Source organism: Myotis nattereri (genome assembly GCF_964212035.1).
Source record: "Myotis nattereri genome assembly, chromosome: 1".
Taxonomy (NCBI): domain Eukaryota; kingdom Metazoa; phylum Chordata; class Mammalia; order Chiroptera; family Vespertilionidae; genus Myotis; species Myotis nattereri.
This window is the reverse complement of record NC_138075.1, coordinates 139,676,869-139,695,430: the sequence shown is the minus strand read 5'-3', so window position 1 is coordinate 139,695,430 and position 18,562 is coordinate 139,676,869. Positions and strand designations below refer to the sequence as shown.

Sequence of the window (18,562 nt, the reverse complement as noted above, 5' to 3'; positions counted from 1 at the left end):
ATTGGCGTACGACCGCTACCCTTCCCATTGGCTAATCAGCGAGATATGCAAATTAACTGACAGGCAAGATGGTGGCCGGCAGCCAGGCAGCTGGAAACTAACATGAGGCTTGCTTGCTTTAGTGACGGAGGAAGCCAAAGCTTCCCCGCCTGCCTTGCCGGCCTCTCAGCTGCACTCTAAGCAACTATGTTACAAAAATAGAAGCTAAACAAAACCCACCAGGGGCTTCAGCCAGCAGGACCGCAACATTGTTTCAAATACAGAAGGGTAACAAAGGCCAGAAACCTGCTTTCAGCAGTGGAAGTCTCATAGCTGGAGCCGAGCCTCAGAGCTAAAGCTGGCCCAGAATGAAAAAAAAAGGAAAAAAGGACAGGTTGGGAGCTTCAGTCACCAGTCAGCCTGAAAACGGCCCTCAGCCCCTCACCCAGGCTGGCCAGGCACCCCAGTGGGGACCCCCACCCTGAAGGGGTGTGACCAGCTGCAAAGAGCCATCATCCCCTCACCCAGGCTGTCCAGGCACCCCAGTGGGGACCCCCACCCTGATCCAGGACCCCTTCAGGGCAAACCAGTCGGCCCCCACCTGTGCACCAGGCTTCTATCCTATATAGTAAAAGGGTAATATGCCTCCCAGCACCGGGATCAGCGTGACAGGGGGCAGCACCCAAACCCCCCTGATCGGCCCTTCTCTGTGTGTGACAAGGTGTGGCACCCTAATCACCGCCCCCCCCCCGCCCCCCACGGGCCCTGCTCTGTGTGTGACGGGGTAGAGCCATAACCTCCCCATCGGCCCTGCCCTGACTGTGACAGTGGCGGCACCCCAACCCCCTGATCCGCCCTGCTCTGTGTGTGACAGGGGGCGGTGCCCCAACTCCCCTATCGGCCCTGCTCTGAGCCCGAACAGGGGCTGCACCTAGGGTTTGGGCCTGCCCTCTGCCACCTGGGAGCGGGCCTAAGCCAGCAGGTCGTTATCTCCCGAGGGGTCCCAGAGTGCAAGAGGGTACAGGCCAGGCTGAGGGACCCCCTCTCCCCTCCGAGTGCACAAATTTTTGTGCACCAGGCCTCTAGTATATATATAATCTCCTATTTTATACCCTGTTTTTGGTGAGTTTCTTTCACCGTAGAATGCACATTCCATGAGGACAGAAACATTGCCTTTCTTACTCACTAATATATCTAGCGCCAAGTACAAATAATTTTTTGAAGAATAAACAAGGAGTAGTTCTGTTTCTCAAAACAGTGATATCTATCACACATATTCACTGATCTGGGAGAATCACAGCTGGCTAGTTCACTGTCAGCCTTTGTAAGCAGCCCAGGATTTTGCATCTCCCCAAACAGGTCCCAAGTCAATTTTCTGTCAAAGCAGATGTACTTTGTATCTTTCAAGAGTTGGTTTTGATGATGCCTTGGAAGTAAGTATCTTATTTAACAAAACCTTGCGAAGGAGACCTCAAGATATTTAAGATATTTCAAGGTAAAAGCTGAAGTAGTACAAGCAATAAAGAAAAGCCAGCTCTTAGGGGTAAAGTAAGGGCTGAGTCATTAGCCAAGAGCAGGGTCTCGAAACATTCAGAAGAGGGAAAACAAGCTGCCACAAATAACAGCTCAAATGGTTTTAAAAGACCAGAATCAACTAGTTCCCAATAGAGGGAAAGTCACTGAATTTTGCCAGTTTGCAGTGTTGTAAGTAAAGGCTTTAAGTCTGTACCATTTCATTGGTTGGTATGTACACATGTATGAGTGCATTCAGGATACTGATTTTTTTTCCCCTGAAAAATTCTTGTAAGGATTATGGTGTCACACCTGAATATATATGTAAGCGAAACGAGGAAGTGAAAAACGCCCAGGAAGAGTATGATAACTACGTCCAGGAAAGCCTCCGGAAAGCAGCCATGAAAAGGCTCTCCGATGAAGAGAGGGAAGGAGTGCTGCAGGTAAGGGTCCTGAACTTCTGGCTCCATGTAACTCTTGAGAACACCTCTTAAAGAAAGGTCTGCTGCCAGTGATTAACAATGATTAACAAAGCAGGCACTTTGACTTTCAAATTCGATGGCTCTCTTTTAGTTATGGTGACAACTCCATGCAGCAAAGATGGCTCTTCAGGGAAAACCAAAAGTTGAAATAGGGATTAGTATTTGTTTCCAGTTTGGTGAGCGTCTGTTATTTCCTGAAGTAGTTAGTGTTGTAAGGCAGCCCACCTTCTTCTTCAACAAACATGCCTACAGAGAAGAAAAACATTTTTATTTTTATTCTCATGTCCCTGAATTATTAAAAATAATACCCACAAAATAGACATTTTTCACTAGATGGAGCTCTAGAATAATTGAAACTCTACAGACCATCATTTTGTTTTCTATAAGACAAATGTTGAGATTTTTAACGTATCCAGATGTTAGATTTTACATGTATTTTTCTTATTTTGAAAAAATACTTAAAGATAATATTTACATCAGAGTGTTTGATACAAGATTTTATCTGAAGCACTTAAAATATTAGGGATGTGAGCATGGTTGTATTTATTAACTATGTACCTACTTGTATTCTTCTATAGTCATCCCATCTCTTATAGAAGTAAAAACAGTACTTTACCTATTATTTTTGAAAGCTTTCTACAAAGTCATTTCTAGTGACCTTTTAGAAACAGAAAAAAAGGTTTTCTTACCACATTAATTTCTGTTGAGAAATGGGTTCATATGCATTATAAATTCTTAACATTTAACGATTCCTTAATAATCATCAATAAACATTTTTAAAATGTCTATTTCACATACAGTATCATGCTAAGCCCCGAAGATATTAAGAAGGGTAGGTGAAAATTCCTGCTGTAGGAATATTGTCATTTAATTGATGGATAAGATTAATTTTTTACTATAAGGGTTTATTATGAAGGCATTATTATATAAGACACTTCTAATCTCATAAACTTAAATGCATGGTCACGATTTTCAAGGACCATATTATCAAGACAATACTTTTATTGTAGTTTCAGTTTTACTTTTTTGTTTGTAAAAAAAAAAATAACATGCATCCAGAGTGAATAAAATAAAGTGTTAATTTACAAAATTTTATTGCATGAATTCAATTAGTAGTTGAATACCATTTTGTCAGTGGGGCCTCAGTGTACTATGATAAGAAATTGTAACAACACTGAGATAGAAATAGCCGTTATTGCTCCTAAGAGATCCCTAATTTTGAATTTGTTGGTTACTGAGAATATAAAAATTAACTACATTATTAAATTAGCATGTGTGTTACATTTAATGACATTTCAGTAATTTCTAAAATACATTACTGGAAAGTATAGATCCCTTGGCTCTATGGAGGAGGAATTCTAATCCATTGAAAGAGACATAAAATATAATATCTTGTGAAATTGAATTTTGGTATTTTGTACAATTCCATTTACAGGAAAATAAGACCATGCAAGTCAGAATCAAATCTTTTGATGTGATTTTTCTGTTGAAGAATGAGGATGGTAGTATGAAAAGAAAATTCTAAAGAAAAGAATTTAAAAATGTTTAAGAAATAATTTTCTGTTCCAAAATGTTTTTTTTTTAATGTCTGAGGGTATCAATTCTAAGTTGTTGTTTTTACCAAAAAGCATTTCCTGTGAGCTTAGTTTTATACTATTCATAACTCTGCATGTGCATATTTGTTGGTAAGACAAGTACAGTAACATTAAAAACAGAGCAAATAAATACTCCCTCTGGGATCTGAGCACACAATCAGGACAGGGTTTGGCCTCTGTACAGTATTTGTTGTTACTGTGGCCAAGTACTTGATAAACACATATCATTTTAAAAGTCACTTTTGCCAGTTGGGTTTTTTAGCCTATTTCTATTTTGCTTACCAGCGTAGTCTTCTTATCATTTAGTTTGCTTTACAATGTACTTTACTTTGGCAGTTGACGGTAGTAGTTACAGGTTCCCTTACCATTTGCAGGGGCTAAAAAAGAACTGGGAAGAGGTGCATAAGGAGTTCCAGTCTCTCTCCGTCTTCATCGATTCCTTACCAAAGAAGATCCGCAAGCAGAGGCTGGAAGAAGAAATGAAGCAACTGGAACATGACATTGGTGTCATTGAAAAGCACAAAATTATTTATATTGCCAATAAGTAACAATGGATTTTTAAAGGATAGTAATTTTAATATAGAAAAAGAAAACATACAAATGAAACTAAGTTTTTCAAAGAGGAAAAAGGCTATGAAGAGAATAAAAATAGTCTTTACCAAAATGTGTAGACAATGTTTAAAAATTAATGGGATTTTTTCTTACATAAGAAAACATTTTTTTTATCAATTTCAGGATTTTCATGTATAAACTAAGATTTAATGTTATCTGTTCCAGCTCTTTAGTGTATTATTATTATGTACTTGTTTCCCATAACCATTAATTTCTGAGCCCTGGAAAATAAACTCAGCACTCAGAACGTTACATTTTTCTACACTGCATGATTCGAGGAACACAACATTAAACTCTGTTAAGTATTTTGAATTGGAAATAGTGGCGTATCCTTTCTTACTACACTAAAGTGTTTTCTGCATATTGTTTCAGAGTTCCACAAACTTAACAGCATATAATCTCTGGTAGCTCTGTCACTTGCAGCTATTCCCAACTATAAATATTTTTGATATCCCAAGTGCATACTGCAAAGCTTATATTTGGAGGAAGAAATATTAAGAAGATAACATAAAATCAAGGAAACAACTTGTAGAATGCATCATTAAAGAGAACCGCCTCCTTCCTAACATCCAACTTTGAAAAACTTTACTCCTCCAGAGAGTGGAGGGAGGTGCGGGGGATAAGTAATAGACAAGCAAACAAAAAACAACTTTGCTACTCTAGGTGCTTTATTCTGTAATTCACTTTATGTATTTAATTAAAATGGGATGTTCCTTTTTCTTTTTGGTCCTTCCAATCTACGAACATGGGATGTATTTCCATTTATTTTCGTCTTCTTTGATATTTCTCAGCAATGTTTTGAAATTTTCATTGTACAAGCCTTTCATCTACTTGGTTAAGTTAATTTCTAAGTATATTTGATGCTATTCTAAAGAGAGTTGTTTTGTGATTTTCAGACTGTTCATTATTAGTGTATAGAAATACAACTGGATTTTTAAATTGACTTTAGAGAGGGAGGAAGGAAGGGAGGGAGGGAGGGAGAGGAGCATCGGTGTGAGAAACATCGATCAGTTGCCTTCCACACACTCCCCAAGTGGAGATGGAACCCACAACCTGGTATGTGCCCTGCTTGGAAATTGAACCTGCCACTTCTGGTGTAAGGATGACACCCCAGCCAACTGAGCCATAGCGGCCAGGGCAAAGTGCAGGCGATTTTTGTGTGTTGACTTTGTATCCTGCTACTTTGTTGAATTCATATTCTTCCTTCCTTTCCTTTCCTTTCTTTCTTTCTTTCTTTCTTTTTTTCTTCCTTCCTTTCTTTCTCTTTTTTGTTTTGTTAATCTATTGATTTTTAGAGAGTGGAAGGGAGGGGGAGAGTAAGAGAGAAAGAAACATTGATTGGTTGCCTCCAGCATGCACCCCTACCAGGGCCCAGATCTAACCTGTAACCCAAGTACATGCCCTTGACCAGGAATCAAACCCAGGACCCTTCAATGATGTGCAGGCCAATGCTCTAACCATTGAGAAAACTGCCCAGGGCTCATGCATTATTTCTAACAGAATTTTGGGGTATGTGAAATCTTTAGAGTTTTCTACATATAAGATCATATAATGAGCAAATAGATAATTTTACTTCCTCCTTTCTCATTTGGATGCCTTTTATTTATTTTTTTTCTTGACTAACTGCTCTGACTAGAGCTTGCAGTACTATGTTGAATAGAAGTGGTGAAAGCAGGCTTTCTTGTCCTTTTCCTGATCTTAGAGGAAAAGCTGTCAGTCTTTCCCCATTGAGTATAATGTCTGCTGTGGGTTTTTAATATATGAATTTTGTTATGTTAATTTCTCCTATTCCTAGTTTTGTGTGTGTGTGTGTGTGTGTGTGTGTGTTTTATAATGAAAGTGTGTTGTAAACATCAATTTTTAAACTAAGAAATATCTTTCACTTGAATGATCAACGCATTCTCTCCCAGTTATCAAGCTATGTAGAGAGACAACTCAAAACCAAAAGGGTACCATGGTTCTATGACTAGAACCATGTAAACAAAAAAGAAATTTAGACTATAAAAATTTCTACAGCTAACGTTCATCATTCAACAAATACTGTCTACTGCTTGCCAGGAACTATTCTGACTGTTGGACAGAAAAATGAAATAGCTGTGTTGGAAGACAGAAATAATCACACAAATACATTTATAATTATATATTGAAATTAGTGAGTTGAAAGAAAAAGTAGTAAGCTATACAAGAGAATATCAAGGTATTCTTAAATCAGTTTTTATAGATAAGTGGTTGACTTCTTAAGAATACCTTTCTGAGATCTGACATTTCAAAACAGACTAAAGAATTAGTAGAAGTTTGGAGAGATGGGGAAGAGAAGAGTTGTGGAGGGAAAAGAATTCCAAGCAGTTAGAATAAAGCGTCTTAAGTATCTCAGGCTGGAAACCCTCGGTCCATAGGAGGAAGGCAGCACTGGGGTGGGATTGTACTTAGAGAGTTACAAGCTGAAGATGAAGAGGGAAGCAGGGGGCATTGACGTGTTTTAAGCAGAAAGGTGGCCTGATGCAATCAATATTTTTAAGCACTCACTTGCTACATAGATTGAAGTGAAAGAATGAATGCATGGGGAAGGCTAATTAGGAGACTATCATAATCTTCCAGGTGAAAAAGTGAGTGGCATAGACCAAGAGTGTGACAGTGAAAACAAAAGCAGCTGTTGGCTTTAAGAAATAAAAATGTAATTGGTGAGAGATTGAAAAGAGAAACAGGAGGTTTCAAGGATGATAGCTAAGTTTCTGATTTGAACAAGTGGACAATGGAAGTCCCATTATCTGAGTTGGAGGAATCTAAAGGAATTGCAGATTGGGAGAGGTTACAGTGGAGAGATCAAGAACACAATTATAGCCCTAACTGGTTTTGCTCAGTGGATAGAGCGTTGGCCTGCAGACTGAAAGGTCCCAGGTTCGATTCCGGTCAAGGGCATGTACCTTGGTTGCGGTCACATCCCCAGTAGGAGGTGTGCAGGAGGCAGCTGATCGATGTTTCTCTCTCATCGATGTTTCTAACTCTTTATCCCTCTCCCTTCCATTCTGTAAAAAATAATATTAATATCCTATCTAATAATAGAGAAACATGGTAATTAACCATACCTCCGCTACACTTCCCATTGGCTAATCAGCAGGATATGCAAATTAACTGCTAACCAAGATGGCAGCCGGCAGCCAGGCAGCCGAAGCAAACATGAGGCTTGCTTGCTCCAGTGATGGAGGAAGCCAAGGTTCCCCACATCCCACAGCCCAGCTCTGAGCTCCGGATGCAACAATGTTGCAATTATAGAAGCTAAAGAAACCCAGATACCTGCTTTCAGCTGGCAATGGCCTCAGAGCTGGAGCCGACTCTCAGCTCCAGTGACAGCTATAGAAGGTAAATAAATCCCAGAATAAAAAAAAAAGAAAAAGAGGCTGGGAGCTTCAGTCGCCCGCCAGCCTGAAAACGGCCCTCAGCCCCTCACCCAGACTGACCAGGCACCTCAGTGGGGACCCCCACCTGAAGGGGGTGTGACCAGCTGCAAACATCCATCAGCCCCTCACCCAGGCTGGCCAGGCATCCAAGCAGGACTCCCATCCTGATCCGGGACACCATTCAGGGCAAACCAGCCGGCCCCCACCCATGCACCAGGCCTCTATCCTATATACTAAAAGGGTAATATGCAAACTGACCCTAATAGCAGAAAGACTGGGAATGACTGGTCACTATGACACACACTGACCACCAGGTGGCAGATGCTCAATGCAGGAGCTGCCCTCTGGTTGTCAGTGCGCTCTCACAGGGGGGAGCTCTGCTCAGCCACAAGCCAGGCCAATGGCTGTCAGTATAGCGGTGGTGGTGGGAGCCTCTCCTGCCTCCTCAGCAGTGCTAAGGATATTTGACTGCAGCTTAGGTCTGCTCCCCGCTGGCAAGTGGACATCTTCCGACAACTGCCGGGCTGCCATAGGGATGTCTGATTGCCATCTTAGGCCCAATCCCCCAGGGAGCAGGCTTAAGCCAGCAAGTGGTCAGCCCTGAGGGGTCCCAGACTGCGAAAGGGCACAGACCCGGCTGAGGGGCCCCTACCCCCGAGTGCACAAATTTTTGTGTACCAGGCCTCATATATATATATATATATATATATATATATATATATATATATTCACAATTATAGACATGGTTATGACAGTCTTGTGATATCTAATTGGAAATTTAGAAAGATGATAGATAGATAGATAGATAGATAGATAGATAGATAGATAGATGATAGATTCAGTCAGAAAAGAGATCTAGGTAGGACAATGAATCTGGGAATTGAACAGCATGAATGAGATCATCTTGGGACACATATTGAGTGAGAAGACAATGTATAGGTCTCAGCAAATCTTTCACTTAGAAGTCAGATGGGAGAGCAGGAAGGATCAAGTAGATGAAAAAATGAGTGTCCTGCTTGACCGGCATGGCTCAGTGGTTGACCGTCGACCTGTAAACCAGGAAGTCACAGTTCGATTCCTGGTCAGAACATATGTCCGGGTTGTGGGCTCGATTCCCAGTGTGGGGCATGCAGGAGGCTTCTTTTATAAAGTCAGTCTCTCTCCCTTTCTCTCTGAAATCAATAAAAAATATATTTTTTTAAAAAAAACAAAAAACAGTGTCTTAAGAGGTCAGAAGAAAACCAAGAAATTTCAAGAAAGGAACACCCTTTCCCTAAAGTAGAACCTTGACAATGGGAATGCAACTCTCAACACCCTGGCTTAGCCTCCTTTTTCCCAGCTCTGAGCAGGCTACAGGTCAACATCTACATTGACTCCCCTGCTCCTGTTTTATTTGCAGTCAAAACTCTTCTGTTGTAATTCTTTTCCTCTCTCTGGATATGTTTATACCATTGGCCAATGTCACGATTTTAGCACGAGACTTAATATGCCTGTTAATACCGCCCACATGAACATAATTTGACCACCAAAGTGAAAGGAACTTTTCAACAGCTGAAGGAAAATTTTCAGTAGTTAAAGAGACTAATGTTGGTTAATATCATAATTAGCTCTTAAGAGGGCAATAATTTTCTAGTTCTTAGTAACCTCCAGAAGGTGATTTATTCATAAACACTGGTTACTACAAGTAGGAGACAAACATAGATAAGGGACAAAAAGAGCAAGATCCTTTTTCCTGGAGGGTTTGTTTCTTCCTGCTGAAATGTGCCGTGGTGAAGAAAATCAGCAGATTTGACTCTGATAGTTACGTGGCCTTTGGGAAATCACTTAGTGTCCTTCAACCTTAGTTTCATCTGTAAAACAAAGAAACTGACCTAGATTTTGTCCAACCCTCCCTTCTATTCTAATGGTCTATCACTATAAAACTATGACTATTTTCAACTTAGTTTAAGCAAAAGTTTGGTCTCCAAACTGATCAGAATGCAGATAAGCACTAGGATCCAGAGCCAACAATGTCCACCAACCCTCATCAGACCAACCCGCCATCTGACATACTAGAAAGAATGTTAAATAGAGCAAAAACCATCAGTGTTCAGTTCTTTTTAGATGAAAACTTTCTTAATCATAGTCATTTGAGGTTTTTGACCATGGAGCGTTCTTCACTCTATGGAGTTTAAATAGATGTTCTCTTTAGGAAACTAGTACTGAAAGAAAGAGAAAAAAAGGAGGAGAGAACAGGAGAGAAGGAAGTTGAGAGGGACAGGAGGAAATTTTAAAAAGAAATTGGATGTCTTTTTAGGTGGAAAGAGTGGTTCTAATTATAGAAGAACAATCTCTCTGGATGTGCCACAGCCTCTATGCTCTTAGAAAATACCTGTGATTAAAAAAAAAAAAGAAATTCGTAATAAGAAATTGATTCACTGCAGAATGAGGTCAGAGGTGGCAGCATTTATTCACACATAATGTGCTTGGTGAAAAAGAACTGAAGTTAGCAAGACTAATGCTAAATATTTTTGAAAACTGAATATATTGTTTCACAGGATTGACGTAAAAGGCCATGCACATATTCATTTTAAACTGCACATGCAGAAATGGCTTTTAGATGCAGATATTTTTATTCTAAAGGATGCTGCTTCTATAGGAAGTAAGTCTGGGCAGTGACATATTTTTTGACTGCCTTAATTTAGGCGCTCACATGCGTGTTGTCTATGGAACAAGTATATACACTGGTATAAATGATGCTGCTGACGTGGAAAGCATCTGTGGAATTCTTGGAATAAAAGTATCCACCCCACCCCTGAACCTCTGCCACCAAGTCCTCCATTCCTGAGACTGCCAGTGTTAGCAATTTTTATTACCTTTCAGAAATATTTTGTAAAAGTAATGAACATGTTTGTTCTCAAAAAATATACATAATTATATATATTATAATTGTCTCAGTTTTTAAAAACTCAAATGAGAGCATGCAATAACACTTGCCCCTTTCCATTAATAATGTTGTGGAGCATTTTTTTTTTTTATCATACATAGTGTTCTTCATTCTTTTTTGTGGATGCATAGTATTAAGTTGCACAAATATTTTACCAGTGCCCTATCGATGGACATTAAGTTACTTCATTTAAGTTGTTTCATTATTTGCTATAAAAGCAATGACACAGTGACTCTGAACATTCATCATTTCATACTTTTGGTTATATTTGTAGGAAATCATTCCCAGGAGAAAAATAACTAGGTCAGAAGATATGTGCATTTGTACTTTTATTCAAAACTATGTTTTTACTCTCTCTCTCTCTCTCTCTCTCTCTCTCTCTCTCTCTCTCTCTTTCTCTCTCTTTCTGTGTGTGTGTGTGTGTGTGGTATTGGTGATGCATATACATAGTTTAAATTCATAATATGCTCAAAGGTGACTAAAAGGAAGTAAGTCTCCCTCGTGCTCCTTTTCTACAGCCACTGAATCCCCCTCTCCAGAAGCAACCACTGTTGCTGTGTATCTTTTCAAGCAATATAACATGTATGTGTGTATATATAATATAAAAATGATAGATATATCTACTGGAGAATTATTTCAATTTAACAGATACACAGTTTTCTTCTGTCACAGTCTATGGGGATCAGATGACTCTTGCCAAGAGAGCCATCATTGATCAGTGTAAGCATTCATATAAGGAATCACTTTTTCACTTCCTCACCATTATCATACACACACCATCAATATTGTGGATTCCATCAAGAGAGCAATAGTTTTATTGACTTTCACTATGCTTATGTGTTCATTATGGATAAAACAGAGAACAGGGATATGGGGCCTTGTCCTGTCCCAGGCCACACCATGTTGAATTTTCCAGTCTGGATTCATTGTAACCATCTGAGATGTCTCCCCTTTCCTGTGCCTTCTGGTGTGTCTACTGCTTCCTGTGTTTTGTGCTTTCCTCTCTCTTGTCTTTTCCAACACTGAAAGGATACACATTAACTTTAGAACACAGGCCACATGCAGAGAACTCCCTTCTGTGTTAGGTGCCATGAGTCAGCTCTGAATGAGTGCTGTCCCTATGAGTGACATTCCAATGAACGAGTGATGTCCACAGTGTCCTGTCCTCAACAGCCCTGCTCAGCCCCTGGAAACGCATGCCTCTGGCTTCTTTGATAGAGTCAGTCGTCTCATACTTTGACTTTCTCATTTCCTGCTGCATTCTGTGTTCCACAGCATTATTGTCTTTTCCAAAGAACCGGGCCTTCTCATGATGTACTAGAAGTAGGATAACTTCGGTCTTGTCATTTTGGCCTCCAGCAATGTTGCAAACTTAATTTGCTCTAGAACCCACTTATTTGTCTTTCTGGTGGTTCAGGGTATCACTAAAGCTCTCCTACAATGTATTTCAAATGAACCAATATTTTTCCTATAGGTCTTCTTCACTGCCCAACTTTTGCATCCATACAAAGTAATTGGGAATATAAGGGTTGGATGATCTCCGTCTTGTCTCTAATGACATCTTTTTGCCCTTGGTGACATTTTCTGATTCTTCCATTAACCTCCCTTAACACAACTCTACTCATTTCCATCTTTTCTGTGCAAACTGTACTCTCCTTGCCTGAGTTCTTCTCTTTCATAGTATCTTGCTAAGAGTAGCCAACCCACCATAATATTTGGAGTTTTTCCAAGCAATTCTCCCCAAAGGTATAAACAGGAATGTGGTTTCTTTTTCTGTGACAGTACAAGTGACAATTTTATCAAATATTTTGCCATGGAATAACCGGGATCAACAGCTTTCCAGACTGCCCAGGAATCTTTGCTGTCATCTACATGCCACTCTATTCAATGACTACTGAGAGAAACTGGATCTTTCCAAGGCCCAGAGAGCCTCTAAGTCTTACCTTTCGTAGGATTCTGTTCCAATGGTGTGGCTACATATCACCTAAGTAGACATAAGAGCCAGAGGTTGCTATTACATGCACAAGGCCCCCTATTCACCAAAAGGGTTCATCAAGACCAAGTTAACTATCCAATCCAAAGTTTCTCCTAAGCAAACAACACAATGAAACTGAGGGGCCCAGCTGCTGTCCACTTTCTGTTCTCTTCCCGGCCTTTCTGAGGCCAACACAGAGGACAAACCTTCATCTTGTGCAATTCCCACACATGAGCTCTGCTGTTTTGGACTAACACAAGTTCCTTTTATCTTTATTGGCTTTCAGGAGACAGTAGAATTTTCTTCTGGATAAGCTCTATGGTTCAGCATAGCCAGCAGGCTTAGGCTTCAGGCCCGGAGCACCCTGGAGGCCATCTGTGGTTTCATCTGGACAAACACTTTAAAATAAATTCCCTGGCTTTTCCACAGAATTACTGAGATGACAGGCAGCTGCCACCCACGTAGTAAGATGATGACTAGCAGTAACATGAGAGCCATATAGGGTATGGGTGATATAAACAGTGAGATTGGCAAGTAAGCCTTCAAATTGTAATGTTATCTTAGAATTTGGGTCACCATCTTTTCATATCATTAAACTGCTATCAGTTCTTTTGTAATGCACCCAAAGCTTTTTTTTTTTCTTCTTAAATCCCTTGACACACCCTAAAAGACACACAGTAATAAAACCTAAAAGACTCTTGTTTCTTCTAAATATATTTTATAACATAAAAAGTAAAAAAGAATGTGCCAAGATTCTAAGTTTTCACATTTTTAATTATTTCAGCATAAGCCAAACAAGTTGATGACAATTGACCCTTATGTTGTTTAAAATTAAATAAAATGGAAAATCCTCAAAAAGGAACAGTATAAACCAGAGCCTTAACCAGAATAATCCTCCTTGTGAAAGATGCATTAGCCTATCGTTGTTATAGTTATAGTACTATCCCATAAGCTTATTTTATGTAATCATCTGGTGTTAATTCATCATATGATATTTGGGTTTTTTTGAGAACTCAGGTATTTTTCATGGAAATGGAATGAAATTATAGTGAATGTGCAGATCAACATTATTATAAACAGTTAATAAACATGTTGAGACTAATGTTCTTAAAATAGATTTTTAAACTACTTAAAACTTTTAGATACTTTTTAATAGTTCCATCAGAATTCACATGTTCTATGTTCCTTATTCAAGTGTTTAAGAAAAACTAATTCAAAAATTATTATATTTGCTAACCAATATTTTTCTGGGTATCTTATGTAGTATGATTCTTGCCTACATTGAACGTCTGCTTTTCAATTGCATGTTCTTGAGATCATATTCATCTTATCTTCCTCACATACCCATATATCATTAAGTCTAAGATGCCATTATAGTAAGATGTATCGCTATCTTATGTACCACTAAGAAGGGAAAAAAATGAACAAATTGTCATAGTGCTTTCTTATCACTAATAATTTTTATTTTAGATTTCTTTTTGACTTAGTTATAAACTTCTCATGTATTCCTATGTGACATAAAAAGATGAAGGTTAAGGTAATCCTAAAATGTCTTTACATTCAGAGCTGGATTTATCTTTATCACTTTTCTATGCAGAATCATCATTGTCCATATCTTACCATTTTCTGGGCCATCAGGAGTGTAGGTGATACATTAGAGTGTAGGTGATACATTAGACACAGAGGTCTCCAAAACTGTCTCTGAGATTTATTTCCAGTTACTGACTCCTCTTCTGCATGTTTTGATGATATTGGTCTTTCATCCAATGACAACCACTTCCTTCAACTAATATACTATCAAACTGGTCACTGTGTTTCCATACCTTTCTATATACACAAAAACTTTAATTTCAGGGATTAATGGGGGTAGAATCTTTTATAAGACATTTTAAATGTTATTAAGCTCAACGTATGCAGAGCCAACATGTACAAAACTCAGTTAAAGTGACAATGACTACGTTTGCTCACATGTGTATCATGTCACATCACAACTGCCACCTGGTTGATAGTGACTTTGAGACACCATTCAATCTAAGGTAGCCTCATTTTGGAGCCGTTCAAATGTGAAAAATGTACATCTTAAGATAGATGAAATATGGTAGTAGCTCTTCTACCAAAACATCCCTCAGATTCCTTTATGTTACTGTGTCTTTTAAAACCTGGCTCAAACCCAGCCCATTGTGGAAGCCCCCATGATTATTGACCCACTCGACATACCTACTGTGCACCTATGCAGTGGTATGGCACTTTTGTTTTGTTCGGGTCTTTTTCAGAATAAATACTTATGAACTAGTTTGAAAGAATCCACTTTAATGCTGCTTAGCTCAGAGCTGGGGTGGTGCTCTATTGGGAAATTAGAGCAGAATAAAAAGCAGCGGGCATCAAAGTGTTCACTTTGATGGGTTATTTAAAGCAAACTTATAGTTTGATTGTTGGATATGCAAACATTTTCTTTTCTATTATGGCTCTTCTCCTCCCCCTCTAATACCTGCCTATTAAATCCATAGTCTATTGGATTTGATTCCCATCCGATGCTTAATTTGTGTAGCTTAGATATTTGTGTGGAAATTTACTACTGTGATTACCCTTCCACCTAATGGGGAGAAAGTTTTGTTTCTATGGTAACTGTTTTAGAACAGTGCATACTTACTATACTTCTAAAATATGCAACTCGTCCTTATGGGAGTACACATCATCTTGAAAGGATTTTTCCTCTTTCAATAAACATTCATTTTTTTCTTTTCACCTAATTTCAGAATAAAATAAAACTTTGTGAGACTTGCTAAGGAAGAGCTTCAGGAAATGAGAATCACGGATGGGCCTGGCCCCTTGCAGCTGTCATGGGAGAGCAGCAACATGGTCCTCAAGTGGCTGCTGGAAGCACACACATGACTGATTTCTCATGGCTGTCTTTCTCTCAGACTCTCCATTTTCCATGCCTCCTCATCATGTTTGCTGTGTTTGGGATGTTGCTATGCAAAAAAAAATAATAAAACAATGGTTTTCTCCTAAGGCGCTCAAGTTTAACAAATGCTACTTTGGAATGATGCAAAAAAATCTTAGAAAAATTTTAGAATTCCTCGGGGAATGATCTAAGAATGTTCATGATAAGAAATGGTAAATGTCAATAATGGCCTGAAATGTTACCACATGATAAAATTCATCTATTCCAAGGGTTTGGTGACTATTGATATCACATAAACTGCAGTTTTTAAAAGTGCTCTTATCTGTACTTTTGCAAATGAAAAATTTTCTCTATCTTTTTGTTCAAATTCATTGACCTCTATGAGTTTTTTCGCTTTAAAAATTATATAACAATCTTATTAAAGCAAATAAATACACCAATACTACAACCTTTAGTGTTTGTTAGAAAAAGATCTATGGACTCTGTAGTTCTGTGATAGACATGTAGAAGAAGAGTTATGACACATGTTCATAATATCTTAAGCTCATAACTCCCATCCTCAGCAAACATGACTTATAGACTCTAAAATGATGACTCTTCATATCTAAAGGGGCATCATGGGCTTCCTTTAGAATTGAAAACACCAGTTTTTCTACTTAAAGAGAAGTTGAAATGCAAGGGTTGGGAGAGTAGAGTGAGTGGTCAGACCTGTTTCCATTTTTATGCCTCTGCAAGCAGCAGTCCCTGTGTACTAGTGAACCCTGAGTATGATACAGCCTTCCTAGGTGATATTATGGGTCTCTAAGCATCCTGCCTGTGCCGTGCCAGCACAGTGAAGGGTTCGGTGAGCTTGAGCGGGGGGGCAGCGAAGGATGTAGAAAAGACAGACAAAGAGAATAAGCTGGGTCTAGGTGGATCTCCTGTGCCTGGCTGAGGCCACAGAGAGAGATCCAGAGGCAAGCTGAGCCTTTATTTTATAGCCAGAGGTAAACAAGGTAGTGGTCATCATAGTTACAATATTCTTGTGGTTTCACTTGTTTTGGCAGCACTTGCTGCACCTCCCACTGCCCATTAGCTACCCAGATAAGATCTAGGGAGAGTCATAAGGTCAAGCCTAATTATGCTAAGAGGGCTGTGACCTCTAAACTGGGACTTGTTTGTGGCTTTGCCAACAGGTCAGTCTGAGGCTTAACCCTATAGCCACTTCCTACACTGCCTACCACCATCAACCTGCTACAGTGTTTGAAAGGCCACAATCAAGTCTTCTCAGGTACTACTGAGTAAAATTACCCAAATGGTTGAAGGGCCCCAACTGAAGGAGTCAGAAGGCACATGAGGGAGTAGTGGCAGCATAGGAGACTAAAAAAAAAAGTCTTGGATGTGCAGTGATACCAATCAAGGTGGATCTGGGTATAGCACCACTGTGGGACCTTGAATAACAAAGGCTATTATAAAGGACATTAGTTGCAAGGGAGTATCAGCATCAGGAGCAAGGAGGAGATTGGTAAAGGACATAGAAGGCGTTTCCTGTTTTCTACATTTACCTTGTTGGCTCTTCAGGGCAACTTAGTGCCATCCCAGACCTGAGGGGCAGGAACACCTCAGGATGGCCAGGCTTACACCTGTTTTCCTTGATGAACAGCTATGGAAAAAAAGGACTCTTGCTGGGGCAAAAAGGAAAACAGTTCTTCTTCCTCTTGAGCCTGGGGAAACCCCGCTCCCTATATCAGGATGAGAAGGAAGAAGGAATGGTGTAGCCCCAACATCTTACTTCTTGTTCCAGTGAAAATATAGCTGATGGCAAGAAATACTGGAAGCCTGGTCTATGGGCATCTATTAAAATCATTTTTCTAAAAAGTGTGTGTTGCTTTAATACATGTCCTGCATACATGTGTATCATTACTACCCAAGTAAGGGGACAAAAGAGGGCCAGGATCATGGCGAGACTGTTAAAAAGTGTCTTATAAAATTTTTATTCAAGGATCTAAATATAGAATTAAGCAAAGAGTAATGCAATGAGAACTACTAGGGCTTAACAGAAAGAAAGAAAAAAGAATTCATGACCTTTCATGTCCTACCTCCACCGTGAGTATTCAGCTCATTTGGAGGGATATTCTCATTTGTAAGAGCCAAAAGCTTTCATCATTTCTGGGCATGGCATCCATTAAAGGCAGACCAGGTGGTAGCAGCTGCATATAATGAAAGAAAGCACATGATTTCATTATGTAGAATAATGACACAAGAATGGGCAGTCCCAGCCAGCTGGTTCCATCTCTAGCACTTTTTCAGCATATGTGAGTGTGTGTGTGTGTGTGTGTGCGCGCACACACACATACACACACACACACCAGAAAAAGGACTCAGAATATCTGAATTTGTGGAGGCAGAAATTGAACCTGGTACCTTAGGATCTAAAACCTTCTTGGTCTGTTATGATGAGCAGAGCAGTGGGACTTGCTCACAGTGGAGAGAAAATCTGCTTATTAAATTAGGTTTAAAAACCCCACTTAAATTCTTATATGATTTTTCAAAGCTATGAATAGCCAATAAAATGAAAAACATAGACATTGCCAATTTTCTTCTCTGTAATACTAATAATAGCACACATTATGCCAATTCTAGGCTCTACACTCTTCTACAGGCTTAACTTAAACTCACTTTGTCCTCATAATAACTTAAAGATATAAGTATGATTATCATTCCCTTTTAGCAATAGGGAAACTGAAACACAGAGGGCTTAGGTAACTGTCCAAGATCTCACCATTTATGATTGGCAGGGGAAGTGTTGATGTGGGGGGTACTTATGCCCATAAACAAAGGCACAGACTTAGGCACCTGAAGGGTAACTGCATACACCTCAAGATGTCACTGAATCTCTAACATCTTTCTTGTACCATGTTCCATCCACTTGAATGCCTGTGTGTGTGGAATGGCCCATTCTCACAGAAGGCGAATGCACAGTGGAAAGGGGGCCTGGGAAACTGGGCTGGCAGCACAGGCTGCTCAGTTCATTCTGGAAAGTGTCTCAGTGGAAAGTGTCTCTGGTGTTCAGGAAAAGCCCACAGCACTGGGAGAAAGGATGGAAGGATACCAGAAGGTGTTACCATCTAATAGAAAGTCCACACTGTGTTTTAAAGTTAATGGGAACATTGCACATACCACATGTAATGGAATCTCT

At 39.5% G+C, this 18,562-nt stretch overlaps 1 protein-coding gene and 1 long non-coding RNA gene across 2 annotated transcripts in view; one reads left to right on the top strand and one right to left on the bottom strand.

Annotated features, from left to right (window-relative positions):
* Positions 1–4,922, top strand: part of ENKUR (enkurin, TRPC channel interacting protein) — a gene marked incomplete at its 5' end in the record, with an annotated part of 22,335 nt that extends 17,413 nt beyond the window's left edge. Inside the window, 2 exons of the mRNA XM_081104112.1 lie at positions 1,788–1,934; positions 3,943–4,922. Coding sequence (XP_080960238.1) covers positions 1,788–1,934; positions 3,943–4,116 — 321 coding nt within the window. The 3' untranslated portion in view covers positions 4,117–4,922. The remainder of the gene's footprint in view (positions 1–1,787; positions 1,935–3,942) is intronic.
* On the bottom strand, positions 1,136–18,562 carry LOC308528505. Its single transcript, XR_013996707.1, has 3 exons — positions 17,463–18,562; positions 3,934–4,035; positions 1,136–2,219 (listed from the first exon to the last, which is right to left on the bottom strand). It is a non-coding gene; the product is annotated as an uncharacterized lncRNA (long non-coding RNA).